Source organism: Mytilus trossulus, chromosome 6 (assembly GCF_036588685.1).
Source record: "Mytilus trossulus isolate FHL-02 chromosome 6, PNRI_Mtr1.1.1.hap1, whole genome shotgun sequence".
In the NCBI taxonomy this organism is placed as follows: Eukaryota; Metazoa; Mollusca; class Bivalvia; order Mytilida; family Mytilidae; genus Mytilus; species Mytilus trossulus.
In genome coordinates this window covers 70,369,473-70,389,681 of record NC_086378.1, presented here as the reverse complement: position 1 = coordinate 70,389,681, position 20,209 = coordinate 70,369,473, and the positions used below count along the sequence as shown (strand labels likewise).

At 34.9% G+C, this 20,209-nt stretch overlaps 1 protein-coding gene across 3 annotated transcripts in view; it reads right to left on the bottom strand.

Annotated features, from left to right (window-relative positions):
* The window catches only part of LOC134721769 (C-Maf-inducing protein-like), a 68,122-nt gene that overhangs the window by 34,345 nt on the left and 13,568 nt on the right, over positions 1–20,209 (bottom strand). For all 3 annotated transcript variants that reach the window (XM_063584975.1, XM_063584976.1, XM_063584977.1), the window contains exons 3-4: positions 10,387–10,437; positions 8,994–9,065 (exon numbers count right to left, since the gene is read on the bottom strand). In XM_063584975.1, coding sequence (XP_063441045.1) covers positions 8,994–9,065; positions 10,387–10,437 — 123 coding nt within the window. The remainder of the gene's footprint in view (positions 1–8,993; positions 9,066–10,386; positions 10,438–20,209) is intronic.

Sequence of the window (20,209 nt, the reverse complement as noted above, 5' to 3'; positions counted from 1 at the left end):
GGAATCAGTTATGACGTAGACAGTAATCATTCTAATCGTGATCATGTTCATTGACCATAACGACGATGAAAGCACATAATATAATGACGTTTCGACATCATATAATGAAGTAAATAAAACCACATAATATAAGATTACAAGCACATAATATAATGACACAAACACATCATATAAAGATGTTTGTACATAATATAAGGGAAACTGCACACCATAAAAGGATATGTACACATCATATAAGTATATTTGCACAGCATATAAGTATTTTTGCACTGCATATAAGTATATGTTCACATCATATAAGTATATGTTCACATCATATAAGTATTTTTGCGCATCATAAAAGGATTTTTTAACATAATATAAGTATATTTTCACATCATATAAGAATGTTTGCACATCATATAAGTATGTGTGCACATCATATAAGTATATTTGCACACCATATAAGTATGTTTGCACATCATATAATGATGTTTGCACATCATATAATGATGAATGCACATCATATAAGGATATTTGCACATCATATAAAGGTGTTTGCACATCATATGATGACAAGTTCACATCATATAAAGGTAAGTGCACATCAAATAAAGGTAAATGCACAACATATAATGAAAAATGGGCATAATAAGACAGTGTTGGCGTTCCATATTATTGCAACTCTTTCTCGTGTTGAGCTACACCTGAAAATCGAACAAATAATTTTCTGAAACATATTACTTGATAAATTCTTTCAAAAAAGGTGAACATTTATAATAAATTGATTTTTATATATGTCGTGTACAAGTTGCGATTTTGTACAGGTTATAACATGTACAAAAGTACCTCATACATGTTATAACCTGTACAAAATATTGCTTAAAATGGTTTTAACTTGTACAAAATCGAAAAATAATGATATTTTTCTATTATCACAACAGATGATATTGACCTCAATAACATTTTCATAACTTCTTTTTTATTATTCCTTCATGTTAGTGTGTTTTGTCCTATTTTGATACAGTTAATGTCCAGGGGTCGGTATTACGAGGCATTCCTAAGACCTCAGCTGTCATAAGATATATCTTAGGACATGTCTAATGATCCTCTCATGACTATCTATGAACATATCTTTATTTGATGAAATATAATTGTAAGATATTCTCACTGGACAAAAATTAAGCACCAATCAATCAAATAGTATTTATTTAAATACACATATCATACTACTTTAAATGGAATACAATTTAGCGTTCAATCTTTAATTTTTCACTAGGATACACATCATGGACGGAAACGAAATTTTCAAATGTATATATTGCCAACTAAGCGCTGGAGATGTGATTTTCTGTCTCCACTTCAATCGTTACAAGCGATTCATCAATTCTTTCTTTAATTTCGAATGATTCATCCATGGTCATTTTCTGAAAATTGAAAGAAACGAAACATTATTTTCATTGCATGGTTTTGGTTTGTGAAATCAAATAGGTAGGTATGATGTTTTGCGTTTCAAGAAGATTTGAATTTATGAAATAAAATCAACTTTAAAGTTTCAATAATCTTGATTGTCATCTAGGTAAATTAGGTGCACTCATGTTTACATGTTAAACGTTTGTTCATTGTTGAAGGCCATACGGTGACCTGCAGCTGTTAATTTCTGTGTCAGTTATCGCAATGACAATTATACCACATCTTCTATTTTATGTATCGCCTGCACAAACTGAACATGCAAGTTTCCAACGCCTTATACAATATATGACAACCATATACAACAAATAATGAGGTCTGTTTTAAGATTTTAAGAAGGAAAACTTCAGCATGGAGATGTAATGTTAGGAGCTGTAAATGTAAAGTTCAGCGTTAAAGATATAAATCAAGTCCGAGAAGGGTGTTTAAAGGGTTTTTTCTATGGGCCCTCTTTTTGTGGTCCAAATTTGGTTGACTATATAGGGAAATCACTTTAGCATGACTGGAGCGGATCCCCTCTTAAACAATGAGTGCAGCGGTACATAGATAAAAAGTGAAGATACCAACAAAACTCCAGTTGTATATTTGTTAATGTAGCTTTATTAAACGTTAAACGCTGGAGATGTGAATTTTGGCACTGTAGATGTCACCCAAGCGTTGTAGAGCAAAGTCAAGCGGTAGAGGTGTCATGTCCTGCATCGAAAACAGTCCAGTGCTGAAGAGATAAACACGATCGCTTCAGATCTAAAGTTTAATGTTGTAGATATATAAACAGTACAACGGTGGAAATGTGAAGTTTGCCCCTGTCAATGTCAATTCAAGCGCTTAGTACAATACTTATACGTGATATATGATATATGTAGCGCTTAACGCTAATACATTTTATATACTAATCTAAAGTGCGGGAAAGGAGAAAGAGACATACTCGCACTTTAAACCTAAAGAAACAAAGTTTTTCAATTTTATTTGATTTCGATCCTAATAATTAAGAGATGCATTTATGATATTTATCTCATACAAAAAAGGTTGTGGTTTTGAAGTCAAGCGTCATAAATCTTAAAGTAGCCCTTTTCACAAAAAGTCTTAAGTGTAGAATTAATCTTACGACAAATCTGTTTAGTTGAATTGTTAAGGAATATTTTAGACTTACTAAACATGTAAGATTCGTGTAACACTTAAGATTTTTAGTGAAAAGAGTTCGTACAGATTCAAAGATTTAAAGTCAAGCGCTGAAGATCTAAAGTCCACATCTTAACATTTCAGCCCAAGCGCGCGGGATGTAACAAATCCAGTGGTCGACTTTATATCTACACAGCGCACGACTTTGTATCTCAATTGCTTGATTTTAAATCTTTAGCAGTGGATGGATTTGAAATCTGCAGCGCTGGACTTAAAATTAATGGCTCTGGATTTTTTTTTTTCATCTCCAGCGCTTGATTTCAAAAACCACTCTCATTAGGAAGCAATCCAAAAATTATTGGGATAGAAATTAAATACCATGTTTAAAGTTAATAAGGGAGTTTTTTTTTTTGTCTTCATAACGACGGGTTGTCTGTTTACTTTTATTGATAAATTTTGGAACAAGTCTACGTATCTTATTATATGAAAAATGGAACTCCAAATTGATTGATGCTTTAACATGCTTTGTACCATCATAAAATCGTTTTTAAAAAAGAATTAACAATGCCTTAGCAAGTCGAACAAACCGCGCTATGCATTGCAGAAATGAAACACGAGGTTTTAACAATTAAGTTCATTTTATGTTTTCTCCATTAATAAACAAATAAATTCCAAAATGTACATTTTTTTATCTTGTGTTTGTTTTTATCAGCTAGTTTGTTAATAATAATATAGATCGTACGTGTGTGTCAGTGCTCAATTCTGTGAATGTATTGTTGATGATAAGGACGTTTCGATTACTCCTTACTTTGGAGCTAATTCAATAATCTATAGGAACACTACAGCTGATGATATTAATATAAATATAAAGAAGTTTCTGGTCAATGTATATATCATTACAAATATCCCATTGGCTATAAAATATTTTTATTTAAAGATATTTGATTTGTAAATTTCCTTTTTCTATATACATTTGAACTAAAATCGAGGTTTCTCATAAATACTGTAGCCAAAATCATTACTCTGCTCCCAAGCGACATTACAGAACTGCTCCAAGTGATAATACAGTCGAAAGTTGTTTACCGACGAGCGACCGTACAGTGAAAAATATTTAGTGACTTTAGTTTTCAAAGATTTAGAACTATTTTCTAGTGTAAACATGGTGAAGTTGTATATGATGGAAAAACATATAATAATTCTTATTATACAACTTAAAATTTTGTTAAAAAAACCTTGTAAAGTCAGATTTTCAGCTGAATGAAGACAATCATTTGCATAATTTGGGCCGGAGCTCTTACTTTTATTCCATTTTCCCCCGGTTTTCTTGCCTCTAGAATATTTTCTGACCCCTGGAATGTTTTAATATTATTGACAGATGCAATACTTTTCTCATATGCATTTAAAGTGAGCCCAGAGATAGTAATTATCTAAAACACTTACCTTCTCCGTAACTGAAAATGCTCTCGAATGTCGAAGCCCCGCTTGACAGTCTCCCGAATGACCAAAACATTAAAACACCGTACAGTTCCGTTCCCACACTGTGCTTATATAAACATTATTTTTCCAATTAAATCTTGTTTACTTTAGATAAGTGAGCCAATACCTTCTGGTGATACAGGCTGGATACAAAGTATGCTGGGGTTGTTTTAAAACAGCTTCTATTCCAAACAATAAAATTCAGAATGGATATGGGGAATGTGTCAATGAGACAACAACCCAACCAAAGAGCAAAAACAGCAGAAGGCCACAAATGGGTCTTCACTATAGAGAGAAAATCCCACACCCAGAGGCGTGCTTCAGCTGGCCCCTAAATAAAAATGTGTACATTTCAGAGATAAAGTTCCTATATTCCCCATGTTGCACATATTTTTTATATCCAAGGTACAAGGGTAATAACCAAATATAAACACTTCATTTTTACGCCAGGTATTTCTATGTCCCCGCAATGAGTTGCATTATATAAGAGATCAAAAATGATACTTAAATGAGCTTGAATCGATAAATGTATTCATGTCCAACTACCCATAAACCTCATCAACTTCCTTAAATCAGGTAATATTGCATGGCCTTTAGCATTCAGAAATTCTTATTTTTGTACTAAAAAGAACTGTGTTTTATTTATCCAGAAAACTATTTGCAAAAGCAACTACCATAGCTAGCAAGCATACATGTAAAATCTCCAACAAACTCTACAGATGCCCTCCAATAGGCTAATTATTATCTCTAATTAAATAATTTACCCCATTTCCCAACTTGGGCATTAAATGTATGATAATCAATATTAATAACCACTTGGTCATTCTATAATTAGTACTTTGCAGGATAATATATAAGTGTTTTATTGTTTTATAACTTCAGAGAATTAAGATTGTTTAATTAATCTATGCTTCCTTACTGAATGTATAAACAGTACAACAGTGTAATTGTATTGACTGTATAAACATGATACACCTAAATGTTATAAAGCCACTGACCACATACAGTCGTGTTTGTTAAGAAATAAACTGTAGATTGTTATTCATGATGTTTCCGGAATACATGTTCATGGCATTTATACACTGTATACCTATTGTTTACAAATTCTCCATTGTCACCTTAAACTGTTACTGTTTACAGCATTGTATTGAAAATTAAGGTCTCAGATATCAAATATATTTGTACTCACCACAACAGAACAGAAATAATTTGAAGAATTAGCATGACTTAATGACTTTCACGGATTTGGCTATACTTTTTGGACCTTTTGGATTATAGCTCTTCATCTTTTATATAAGCTTTGGATTTCAAATATTTTGGCCACGAGCATCACTGAAGAGACATGTATTGTCGAAATGCGCATCTGGTGCAAGAAAATTGGTACCGTTAATTTTATTAATGCTGTACCTATGAGATTAAGTTGTACATGTAGCATGTATCCACTGCTTTTCTAAATCATTGTTTTAAAGTGGCCGTTAGTATAACCTTATACTTTTACTCACAGTTTTGTTGTTGTACAGTACTGAGTATATAACTCATTTCTACCCTATCATATCTACTGTGGCAATACAAATCAGTGGCGGATCCAGAAATTTTCATAAGTGGGGGCCCGCTGACTGACCTAAGAGGGCGCCTGCTCCAGTCACTCTTCAGTGATTCCCTATATAAGCAACCAATATAAACCCTGTTTATGTGCATCAGGGTTGTCTGAGCATTCAGTGATAATCGTTCTTCATTAAGGGCAATCATACCAAGTCATATATGGTATAATGTATTAAGTGAGGAAAAAATCTATAATTAACAGAATAGCTTTACTCAATCCTCTCCAGGAAATCTGATTCAAAGAAAACTGACAAATTGCATTTAGTAATGAAGTCACAGATGCTTTACTGAAAACAGATTGAAATCAGGAAAGGGATTAATACTTCAGAGTGTACCTGATTGACCATATAAAATATCATTACAAAGACAAGCATCATTTATTGTTGGGTTTCATACAAATTATACTTATGTTATTCATATGCATCTGTACACACTAAACCAGATAATCTTTATCAAATTATTGACATGTTTTTATTTTATTTCTGACAACATCTAGAGTACAATTGACACAGCTTAACTATGGCTGACTTTGTATCGATTATTTCCGTTAGAAGTCTTTCTTGCCACGAAAGTATATTCCATTTTGCGGTGATTAAATCGTCTGATAAACATTCAAACTGCCAATGATTGACTTGCAGGTGATATGCAGGGTTAATCTTCCGCCATTTCACTAACAAATCCTTATGTCTATCTGTAAGTTTAGTAAACATACAAATCTATCTTCAAACTGTATACAGGAACACAGCTTGCAGATGTAAACAAACGAGAGAAGATTTTGTTTCTGATGAAATCATGTATCTTATTTATATCTGGATGGCAGCAAATAGCAACCTTTTTTACACTTCTAAATAAAACACAGCAAGGAGATCTTTGATCCTTGCTGTAGTTATTTGTTAAGACTAGATATGGTCCATCCTTCAACATATTTTCTTGTAAACGGTGAAATGTATTTTTATTTCATTAAGACCTGTTTAGACAAGTGAAAAGTTGACATTGCTCCTGATACGCAAATTTATTACTTTAAATAAGCCATGGGTTCCAGTGACCAATCAGATCTGGTGTCAAATGTACAAAAAAGTGTCATAAGTTATAAGATAAGATGTTCAATCTAGTAACTCAACATTTTGAAAAATTCATACTGTAAACAGTTATTGTTGAGGGGGGATAGGACCTTTATCAGGACTCCGGGATCAGTGTTTTTAAGCCCAGGATTTCGGGATTGACCTTTTTGGGATCCGGGAATTCTTTTTTTTAATTTCGGGACCTCAGGATGTCATATTTTTTAAGCCCGGGCTTTCTGGATTTCGTGTTTTAAGCTCGGGATTTCGGGATCAAGACCCCTCCTAACCCCCCTCATTGTTAGTCTCTGTGACCTTGATCTTTGACCCACTGACTTAAAAATATGCAGCATTTCACTTTTGGTATTAGTTTTGTTAAACAAAGTTATTACCAAGAAACCACAAATTGGACCTAATATGAAACTGACAGCTGACCATCTGGAAACCAATTGTTTGCATTATCTAAATTAGTTAAAGAGACCTTGAACTCAACCTTTTGACCCCAAAATCAATAGGCTTCATTTTCTTTTCTGTATCTTTTAAGCTCAATTGAAGCCTCATAATTTTTCAATTAAATTATTTGACACTCAAGAGTAAAATTTCAGCTAGGATGACAAATTCTAACAAAATCAATATTACTCATATACTTTTAAATAGAGAGGGGAAATTTATACCAGTATTCATACCCAAGATCAAAATTAACTTAAGAAGAAGTCCAATCTCATAAATTTTAAACTGATTTGCAATCAATCCATCATAAATCCAGCATGCTATTGTAAATAGCTTAGGTGTTTTGGTATTCTTAATTTCTCAAGGACTGCAAATCTAATTTTTATTTTAGTAAACTTCAGCTAAAAACCAAAATCTTGACTAAGAAGTATGACATATATCATTGTAACTAATGATATTTTTTTCATTTAATACGGAAGAAGTTTTCAAATGAGGATAATAATCCTCTAGTAGTATTCTGGAATCTGAGAAATCTTCAACCATACAAATTTTATCCATCTGATTACGATATAAATGATGGTGTATGATTGTAGATGAGTGCAATGAGCACAAGTGTACCATATAAAAGCATGCAAGCAGATGCTAAATAAGATTTAAAACTTCCGCTTGCAAAGTAAATGCGTAATACAAACATCAAATGCCAAATCTTTTTTTATCGAACAGCTTGTTGACAATTAATAAAAGCATCCATCAAGGTTATTTTCCATATCAAAGTTTTATGACAGAAAATGCTTATAAAATCAGAACAATACTGGCTCCTCTGTTTAAATGTCTTTTCCTTTGGGTGACAATCTAATCAGACAAATACAGAAATGACATTTGTAATTCCTAGTAACAAATGTTATTGAGAAGGCCTGTTATTTCATGATGCTGACAATTCAAATCACAAGAGATTATGTCTAACCATTAGTAACGTAATCCAAAAATACGTAATCCCAAACTCTCAAATGTGATCGAAAACTCTCTTGAAAGTAATCTGAACCTCTCAAAAGTACGAGCATTTCCCAAATTATGTACTAGAAATATGGATTTGAAGTATAATAAAATTATATCTATTGTCAAAATGACAACTAGTAGAATCTTACTCAACAGCAAAGAACCAAATTGTATATTGGACATATCATTTAACTTTCATTACATTGTGTAATGTTATAATTATGAATCAATATCCCAAATGTTGACACTCTTAACCAGAATTTGCCTGATAACAATGAAAAACAGTAAAGTTTACAAATATGTGATTACAGTTACCAAGACCAAATTTACTTCACTTACAAGGTGTTTTTTTTTTCTTTCTTCTAAAGTTTGTTAAATAATTTTGTTTTTATTTTGAAGAAAACAACTTAATCTAATGCGTTTGTGAACAAGCCTCAACTTATTACATGTTTTTGATTAGAAATATAATAGTATCAGCTATTCTAAGAATTGTTATGGTAGTTTTGAGTCACGTTTCTATTTTATGAAATTATTAAGCAGCTGAACTAACAGTATAATAAAATATTCCCTTTTATCTAAATTGGCTTCTTTCTCTTCCTGATTGTGAGATCTGATCATTATGTTTTGGACACTAAAAACTTTATGCATCAACCGTTCAAATTATAGGCCATTCCCTGTAAACAAGTTAGGGATTCTTAAAAAAATCGTCCAATCAGATGAATGAACTGAATAATCACGTTCTAATGATACAACCCTATTCATAAATTGGTCTGTTTATACTAAATATGCTTTGACTTTAATATACTTAAGTTTTTCTCTAGGGAAAAATAAATCGATTTTTACCTTAATTTCTTTTAATAAAACTTCTGGTCTCCTTGCACTCTTTAAAATCTTCTCATATTTGTACATATGCCGCTGGAAAGGGAAAATAATAACTGTTGCATAACAATATTGATAGCTAATCTAATTATAACATTTATAACAACAGCTACTGCAAATTCAGAAATTATTCCAATGGTTTTATCATTGCAAAAAATGGGACTGTATCATATGCGCAATAATAGAAACTCAAATTCATAATTTCAGTGGTGATTTTCCTTCAAAAAACTTTTGCAATCGCCTTAATAAGATTGCACATTTTTTGGACAAAATGGTCCAATATCAACTTCTTTTAGTTGTCTGACAAAAGTACATGTCCTATCACATAGGTGATCTGTTGAAAAATATGAACTCTGGAGTCAAAAGTAGGTCGTATGAAAATAATCTATTGATCATTTATAAAAAATTGGTAAACATTATGATTTATGGTGTACTTTTGTGAAAAGCTTCAAAACATGCAATTTTATTTATGCTGTACTTTTTTGCAAAGCTTTAAAATATGGAATGCAATTAATTTTGTGTATCATTTGAAGTATTTCTTATGTAACTACCATGTGCTGCTTCACCGACATTCACTTGTAATTTATTTCTTACAAAAAATAGACAACTACTATTGTTTATATAGTGCACCAATTTGTCTATATTAAACTTTATCAGAAATGTTTAGTTACAATCATAAATTAGATAGCAGTAAATGTTTTGATGTATTATGTACCACCATAAAGGTGTTTGAGTGGACATGCATGTAAGAGATCATAGACATAAGGAATTGAACCAGTCTGTCCCAAAAACTTTTTCAACTACTAGTACGAAGACCAGTATTCCGACATTTTTCTGATTTGTCCAACCAAACAAAGTTTTGCAAAAACTCACTAGTCCGAATGAAATTTTACTAGTCAGGGGCATCCGACTAGTGGCTAACCGTGCAGACTGACGAACAAAAACAACTTAACTTAAGTACACAAAAATATTTGAGATTTGTACTTCTGTGTAGACTTCAGTAATCATTGATATGTTCATTATAATTATAAATTAACTGTTAACAAAACTTTGAATTTTTGAAATATTAAGGCTTTTCTACCTCAGGAATAGATTATCTTAGCTGTATTTGTCAAAACTTTTAGGAAATATTGATCCTCAATGTTCTTCCACTTCATACCTTATTTAGTCTTTTTAACATTTTTTGATTTGAGCATCACTGATGAGTCTTTTGTAGACAAAAGGTGCGTCTCATGGCTTTAATTAATATAAAATTTCAATGCTCAGGTATCTAAGATGAGTTAATTGTACAGATTCTTGAAAAATTAGTAGTCTATATCTTTTTAGTAATGCAACATATTGTGTAATGTATACATACCTTCCACAGTATAGAGTGTAACCACTGATCTCTTAAGTAGGAATTGTGTGCCTGAAAAACAAACAAAAATAACTGTTAACAGGTGAAGATTTGACATAGTCAGAATACAGTTAATATAACATTGACAATTTCTGACTTACTAAATGCAGACCAGAAATATATTACATTGGTAATTTCTGATATACTGAACACACTCTGGATACAACAGAGGCAGGCTAAGGCAGCTGCTAGTTAAGCAATGAATGGAGGACACAGACTCATCAGGATGCCCCCCGCTTGCATAAACAGAGCTGTAACTAGCAGATAACTAGAGAATTGTAATAGTGAAATCACCAAACCTCAAACTTGATCTGTGCTTTAATGGAATAAGCATGTTGTTTACATGTATGAGTTGTATTACATTTGGGAAACTAAAGTTTAAGAATGGAAACCAATTGTTGGATGTGTAGACAAGGGTAAATCTTAATGCCCCCTCCACTAGAGTGAAGGCATAAAACATCTAGACAAGGGTTAACCTTAATGCCCCCTCCACTAGAGTGAGGGCATAAAACATCTAGACAAGGGTAAACCTTAATGCCCCCTCCACTAGAGTAAGGGCATAAAACATCTAGACAAGGGTAAACCTTAATACCCCCTCCACTAGAGTAAGGGCATAAAACATCTAGACAAGGGTAAACCTTAATGCCCCCTCCACTAGAGTGAGGGCATAAAACATCTAGACAAGGGTAAACCTTAATGCCCCCTCCACTAAAGTGAGAGCATTAAAAACATCTGGACAAGGGTAAACCTTAATACCCCCTCCACTAGAGTAAGGGCATAAAACATATAGACAAGGGTAAACCTTAATGCCCCCTCCACTAGAGTGAGGGCATAAAACATCTAGACAAGGGTAAACCTTAATACCCCCTCCACTAGAGTAAGGGCATAAAACATCTAGACAAGGGTAAACCTTAATGCCCCCTCCACTAAAGTGAGAGCATTAAAAACATCTGGACAAGGGTAAACCTTAATTCCCCTCCACTAGAGTGAGAGCATAAAACATCTGGACAAGGGTAAACCTTAATGCCCCCTCCACTAGAGTGAGAGCATAAAACATCTGGACAAGGGAAAACCTTAATGCCCCTCCACTAGAGTGAGAGCATAAAACATCTAGAAAAGGGAAAACCTTAATGCCCCTCCACTAGAGTGAGATCATAAAACATCTGGACAAGGGAAAACCTTAATGCCCCCTCCACTAGAGTGAGGGCATAAAACATCTAGACAAGGGTAAACCTTAATGCCCCCTCCACTAGAGTGAGGGCATAAATCATATATAAGGGTAAACCTTAATACCCCCTCCACTAGAGTGAGGGCATAAATCATCTAGACAAGGGTAAACCTTAATACCCCCTCCACTAGAGTGAGGGCATAAAACATCTAGACAAGGATAAATCTTAATGCCCCCTCCACTAGAGTGAGGGCATAACACATCTAGACAAGGGTTAACCTTAGTACCCCCTCCTCTAGAGTGAAGGCATATAACATCTAGACAAGGGTAAACCTTAATGCCCCCTCCACTAGAGTTAGGGAATAAAACATCTAGACAACGGTAAACCTAAATACCCCCTCCACTAGAGTGAGGGCATAAAACATCTAGACAAGTGTAAACCTTAATGCCCCTCCACTAGAGTGAGAGCATAAAACATCTAGACAAGGGTAAACCTTAATGCCCCCTCCACTAGAGTGAGGGCATAAAACATTTAGACAACACTAGAAGGATGTCTATGCAGATCTAGACAAGGGTAAACCTTAATGCCCCCTCCACTAGAGTGAGGGCATAAAACATCTAGACAAGGGTAAACCTTAATGCCCCTCCACTAGAGTGAGGGCATAAAACATATATAAGGGTAAACCTTAATACCCCCTCCACTAGAGTGAGGGCATAAAACATCTAGACAAGGGTAAACCTTAATGCCCCTCCACTAGAGTGAGGGCATAAAACATCTAGACAAGGGTAAACCTTAATGCCCCCCTCCACTAGAGTGAGGGTATAAAACATATAGAAAAGGGCAAACCTTAATGCCCCCTCCACTAGAGTGAGGGCATAAAACATCTATACAAGGGAAAACCTTAATGCCCCCTCCACTAGAGTGAGGGCATAAATCATCTAGACAAGGGTTAACCTTAATGCCCCCTCCACTAGAGTGAGGGCATAAAACATCTAGACAAGGGTAAACCTTAATGCCCCTCCACTAGAGTGAGGGCATAAAACATCTAGACAAGGGTAAACATTAATACCCCCCTCCACTAGAGTGAGGGTATAAAACATATAGAAAAGGGCAAACCTTAATGCCCCCTCCACTAGAGTGAGGGCATAAAACATCTATACAAGGGAAAACCTTAATGCCCCCTCCACTAGAGTGAGGGCATAAAACATCTAGACAAGGGTAAACCTTAATACCCCCTCCACTAGAGTAAGGGCATAAAACATCTAGACAAGGGTAAACCTTAATGCCCCCTCCACTAAAGTGAGAGCATTAAAAACATCTGGACAAGGGTAAACCTTAATTCCCCTCCACTAGAGTGAGAGCATAAAACATCTGGACAAGGGTAAACCTTAATGCCCCCTCCACTAGAGTGAGAGCATAAAACATCTGGACAAGGGAAAAACTTAATGCCCCTCCACTAGAGTGAGAGCATAAAACATCTAGAAAAGGGAAAACCTTAATGCCCCTCCACTAGAGTGAGATCATAAAACATCTGGACAAGGGAAAACCTTAATGCCCCCTCCACTAGAGTGAGGGCATAAAACATCTAGACAAGGGTAAACCTTAATGCCCCCTCCACTAGAGTGAGGGCATAAATCATATATAAGGGTAAACCTTAATACCCCCTCCACTAGAGTGAGGGCATAAATCATCTAGACAAGGGTAAACCTTAATACCCCCTCCACTAGAGTGAGGGCATAAAACATCTAGACAAGGATAAATCTTAATGCCCCCTCCACTAGAGTGAGGGCATAACACATCTAGACAAGGGTTAACCTTAGTACCCCCTCCTCTAGAGTGAAGGCATATAACATCTAGACAAGGGTAAACCTTAATGCCCCCTCCACTAGAGTTAGGGAATAAAACATCTAGACAACGGTAAACCTAAATACCCCCTCCACTAGAGTGAGGGCATAAAACATCTAGACAAGTGTAAACCTTAATGCCCCTCCACTAGAGTGAGAGCATAAAACATCTAGACAAGGGTAAACCTTAATGCCCCCTCCACTAGAGTGAGGGCATAAAACATTTAGACAACACTAGAAGGATGTCTATGCAGATCTAGACAAGGGTAAACCTTAATGCCCCCTCCACTAGAGTGAGGGCATAAAACATCTAGACAAGGGTAAACCTTAATGCCCCTCCACTAGAGTGAGGGCATAAAACATATATAAGGGTAAACCTTAATACCCCCTCCACTAGAGTGAGGGCATAAAACATCTAGACAAGGGTAAACCTTAATGCCCCTCCACTAGAGTGAGGGCATAAAACATCTAGACAAGGGTAAACCTTAATGCCCCCCTCCACTAGAGTGAGGGTATAAAACATATAGAAAAGGGCAAACCTTAATGCCCCCTCCACTAGAGTGAGGGCATAAAACATCTATACAAGGGAAAACCTTAATGCCCCCTCCACTAGAGTGAGGGCATAAATCATCTAGACAAGGGTTAACCTTAATGCCCCCTCCACTAGAGTGAGGGCATAAAACATCTAGACAAGGGTAAACCTTAATGCCCCTCCACTAGAGTGAGGGCATAAAACATCTAGACAAGGGTAAACATTAATACCCCCCTCCACTAGAGTGAGGGTATAAAACATATAGAAAAGGGCAAACCTTAATGCCCCCTCCACTAGAGTGAGGGCATAAAACATCTATACAAGGGAAAACCTTAATGCCCCCTCCACTAGAGTGAGGGCATAAAACATCTAGACAAGGGTAAACCTTAATACCCCCTCCACTAGAGTAAGGGCATAAAACATCTAGACAAGGGTAAACCTTAATGCCCCCTCCACTAAAGTGAGAGCATTAAAAACATCTGGACAAGGGTAAACCTTAATTCCCCTCCACTAGAGTGAGAGCATAAAACATCTGGACAAGGGTAAACCTTAATGCCCCCTCCACTAGAGTGAGAGCATAAAACATCTGGACAAGGGAAAACCTTAATGCCCCTCCACTAGAGTGAGAGCATAAAACATCTAGAAAAGGGAAAACCTTAATGCCCCTCCACTAGAGTGAGATCATAAAACATCTGGACAAGGGAAAACCTTAATGCCCCCTCCACTAGAGTGAGGGCATAAAACATCTAGACAAGGATAAATCTTAATGCCCCCTCCACTAGAGTGAGGGCATAACACATCTAGACAAGGGTTAACCTTAGTACCCCCTCCTCTAGAGTGAAGGCATATAACATCTAGACAAGGGTAAACCTTAATGCCCCCTCCACTAGAGTTAGGGAATAAAACATCTAGACAACGGTAAACCTAAATACCCCCTCCACTAGAGTGAGGGCATAAAACATCTAGACAAGTGTAAACCTTAATGCCCCTCCACTAGAGTGAGAGCATAAAACATCTAGACAAGGGTAAACCTTAATGCCCCCTCCACTAGAGTGAGGGCATAAAACATTTAGACAACACTAGAAGGATGTCTATGCAGATCTAGACAAGGGTAAACCTTAATGCCCCCTCCACTAGAGTAAGGGCATAAAACATCTAGACAAGGGTAAACCTTAATGCCCCTCCACTAGAGTGAGGGCATAAAACATATATAAGGGTAAACCTTAATACCCCCTCCACTAGAGTGAGGGCATAAAACATCTAGACAAGGGTAAACCTTAATGCCCCTCCACTAGAGTGAGGGCATAAAACATCTAGACAAGGGTAAACCTTAATGCCCCCCTCCACTAGAGTGAGGGTATAAAACATATAGAAAAGGGCAAACCTTAATGCCCCCTCCACTAGAGTGAGGGCATAAAACATCTATACAAGGGAAAACCTTAATGCCCCCTCCACTAGAGTGAGGGCATAAATCATCTAGACAAGGGTTAACCTTAATGCCCCCTCCACTAGAGTGAGGGCATAAAACATCTAGACAAGGGTAAACCTTAATGCCCCTCCACTAGAGTGAGGGCATAAAACATCTAGACAAGGGTAAACATTAATACCCCCCTCCACTAGAGTGAGGGTATAAAACATATAGAAAAGGGCAAACCTTAATGCCCCCTCCACTAGAGTGAGGGCATAAAACATCTATACAAGGGAAAACCTTAATGCCCCCTCCACTAGAGTGAGGGCATAAATCATCTAGACAAGGGTTAACCTTAATGCCCCCTCCACTAGAGTGAGGGCATAAAACATCTAGACAAGGGTAAACCTTAATGCCCCTCCACTAGAGTGAGGGCATAAAACATATATAAGGGTAAACCTTAATACCCCCTCCACTAGAGTGAGGGCATAAAACATCTAGACAAGGGTAAACCTTAATGCCCCTCCACTAGAGTGAGGGCATAAAACATCTAGACAAGGCTAAGCCTTAATACCCCTCCACTAGAGTGAGGGCATAACACATCTAGACAACACTAGAAGGATGCCTATGAAGATCTAAATTGTTCCGAGTCTAATAAAGTAGTGAATCAATTTAACAGCGACTATCAGCCATCAGTCTGTATCTGGCTTCTCAAAGTATTTGTCTCCAGAGTTCCTAATAATAATGAAGGATGATTTCAGATACAATTGTGATGCACAAGGAAGTAAATATTACACATTTATATCATAGCTGTTATTTTTATTAAGTCTAGGAGTCACAAATTAATGGCATCTGGTGGACATCAAACATTTTCCATTTTGTCCAAAAGCTGAATTTACAATGACCTAAAGATCAGATAGATGTATTAGCTCTTTCAATATTATTCTTTCATACATTTCTCAAAAGAAATTAGACAGACAGAGAATAATACCTGTCTAATAAATCTACAGAAAAAATGTATTATCTGGTGATATAAACAACTCTGCTATAAAAATGTCTATATAAGGATGGGATTGAGGTTTATTTCCATGGGTAATTGGTAAACACAGGAAATTTAAACAAACAAATTATGAGCTTGATTTGAAAGCAAAAATACACTCAAGGGTAATATTACAAAAGATATATAATATTTCCAAGAGAGAAACAGTTAAATAAGCATCCAATTGTGTTATATTGTAATAATATTGAACAATTATGACTTTGTGGTAAATTGGAATATTTCAAAGGTAGATGAGCATTGATATTTAGGTCTACATAGTAACAGCAATAAATAATGACAGTCCTGGACTTAACCTAACATTTATATCAATATCAGCCTCAAATGATGGAACTGTCAATCAGTATTTGTTTCATGAAATGAAAGTACAAAGATTAGATATATATATATGACATATATACCCCTGAGAGTGGTAGCCTAATGGGGAATATCTAATATTCCATGAAATCATGACTATATTGCAAAGTGACAGCTTTCAATCATTTAGAATGAAGATCAAATTTTTGTGTTTAGCTTATTATTCTGAGAATACAATTGAACAAATTTTTTTTAATTATTTTGGAATTTCACATTCAATATCTCTTTTTTAGGAAATAAAAAATGTGAATTTTACTCTAGATTATTGATATTAAATGTCATCAGAATTGATGAACTTTGTTCTCTGTCAGACAAATTGTATCTCTATTTTTGTTTACTTTTTCCAAGAATATAAAAGACATTTACAAGAAATAGATTTCAGTACATAGAGTCATAAACAAAACACTTAAAATTGACAATAAAAATTGTGTTTTACCACAATAGAAGGCTATTCAAATGATTGTGTCATTCAGTAATTATACTTATTGATTTAGTATGCATTATGTATTCCAATTTTATGATAGAAACTTATCAAATCAGTTACTAGCAATAAAAGGCCAATGTCAACAAATGGGTACCATAACAAATTAAAACATCTCTTTTTTATTCTATCAACTTCTATCAACCTTAATCATCAGAAACACTGAAAGCTGAGGCTTCAAATAAGAAACATATTATCAGAGGTGGATTTAGAGGGGACCAAAGGGCCCACTCCTGTTAATGTGCAGTTTCTAACCATGGTACAACCATGGTTAACCAAGGTTTTAATAACCATGGTTGACTCATCAACAACCATGACTCCTAACATGGCCAACCATGATATAACCATGGTTATTGATGGTCTTTAAAAACCATGGTTGACCATGGTCAGCCATTTAACAATTTTGTCAAACCATGGTCAACCATCTCCATTAAATATGGTCTTCAAAAACCGTGGTTGGCCATTTAACCTTTTTGTCACCCATGTTTCCTACAATCTTCTAATATCTTGAAACAGATCGTGTACTTGTTTCAGAGACTTGTATACTTCTCTTCCTTTCTGTATCAGGACTACCAACAAATGCTGAGACCCCTCCCCTTTTGGTGGGAAAAAAATGGTTGATTATATAAGAAATCCCTGAAGTAAGACTGGAGCGGGCCTCTATGTGTGAACTTTTCTAGATCCGCCACTGATTTCTGTGCACATGACATAATTCCTAAATTGATGATAATCAGATGGCCACTTGGACAAAGGGCTTGAAAGTCATAGAGCAGCCAGACTTTTTATGAAAGTTTCGGTCAAGTCCGGATTATATGACCGTTTTGGAAGCCTTGGACTTTAAGAGTATAAATGTATTGAGTTACTTGCCAAAACTATCCCGATGATAAGCTTTGCGAGTGGGAATTGCAACATCATTTTTTTGTAAAATTCACAAACTTTATCAACTGAGAAAACAATTTTAACCCAATACTATCGAGCAGTATAAATATCTATTAGTCCATGATAAAATAGTGATATCTACCATCTGGTAGTACCATATATATTGTTTGTAAACAAATTATTCATGATATAAGTAATGGTAAAATAATTTTGTCAATGATATTCCCTCACTCAACAATTTTCCTAAATACATCATGATAAAATTGAGAAAGGAAATGTTGAATGTGTCAAATTGACAACCACCCGACCATAGAGCAGACAACAGCCAAAGGCCACCAATGGGTCTTCAATGTAGCGAGAATTTCCGCACCTGTAGGTGTCCTTCAGCTGATACTTTGACTTGAATGTAAGTGTTATGTGTGCTCTATCTATTGCTGTTTTTTCAATATCCTGACCGATTTACAATTTGTTTTATTTAAAACAAACTGTTCCACTGGTCAAATATTTAAATAAACTCATGGTTTTAGAAAGTCTGAAAGTTTGTGGTCAATATTAACTTTTATACATGTATACATTTAGGGGCCAGCTGAAGGACGCCTCCAGGTGCGGGAATTTCTTGCTACATTGAAGACCTGTTGGTGACATTCTGCTGTTGTTTTTTTATTTGGTCTGGTTGTTGTCTTGTCTTTGACACATTCCCCATTTCAATTCTCAATTTTATTAAAATTTCAAATAACAAAAATCTATATACAAACTAATGTTTCAAAACAGGCTAATTGAAGTGAACTATAACACTGGTTACTCCAGGCTTTATATAAATCATTTCAATGATAGATGTATTAACATTGTGTCTTCAGATAATTTAGGTAACAAATGATAGATATATCTGATTTTGCAACTTAAATTTCTTGAAATTGATAAATAGATATTTTGTATTAATGTTAATATTACAATCAATCTTTTTATGACAAGCAGTTTTGACAAGAACATAATTTATCAAATCAATATTTCATTTGTATTTAAAATTACATTCTTTAAGCAGAATGATTTAACTTAAAAATATTTGTTAAGAAGTTTTTTTTATGCTTTTGAAAATTCATTGTATTACTCAATCATAACATTGAGTTTTCAAAATTTATAGAGTCTATTTTATAAAAATATATGATATAATTGCCATAATGACATTTAATCACCTTAACTTAAAATACGCATATCATTATTGTGAAAACTATGTATTTTTTTTGACAAAAGTCTTATTCCTTGAAGGTTTCAAAGAACAATTTATTATGATGTCATGTATACTGCTTTAAAAATAAATTGGGAATGTGTCCATTGGACACAGATAATGTCCTGATTATTGCATATACCGTTATAAAGGTAAACAACACCAGTTATAAAGGTAAACAACACCAGATCGGTAAAAGTGATGCTACCCAAGTTTGTACTTGATATGAGTATTGTAAAATTCAGCAATGTTTTCATTTGTAAAGGGGACTTTAAGGGGTAAACTCTAAAATAGTAACAGGAAGGATTTGTATTTGTGAGAATACATGTAATAAGCATTGTGCAAAAGATTCATAATATCTAACTGAGAACTGTGGTGTGGTGGTAATCGCTTTGGACTGCGACAAAGGTTCCTGGTTTGATCCTCGTTAATAAGCATTATGTATAAGTTTCATAACATTTGGTCGTCCTGATTATGCATGTAATATTTGACACTGGATTGTAAGCAACAAACAATCAATCATAACATTTTATTAGAGAACAGAAACCAATTTTTGAACATACTGACTTAAATACAGGCAAACAAGGGTAATGCCCTCTTAACCTACAGCAAGAACATACACACAGATATAGCAGCAACAGATAAATGTCTGAGAAGACTTGGATTTTTGAATTAGCTTTTTGATTTTCCCTCTACTTGTATCACAGTGATTCAAGTCAATTGATATGTACACTGGGTTGAATGCTGTAAGTCATTATCAGCTGCAAATAATCACAAAGTATTAATTGCAGAACAAAACAAATGAGTACCAAAAGTGGAGATAGAACTGTTT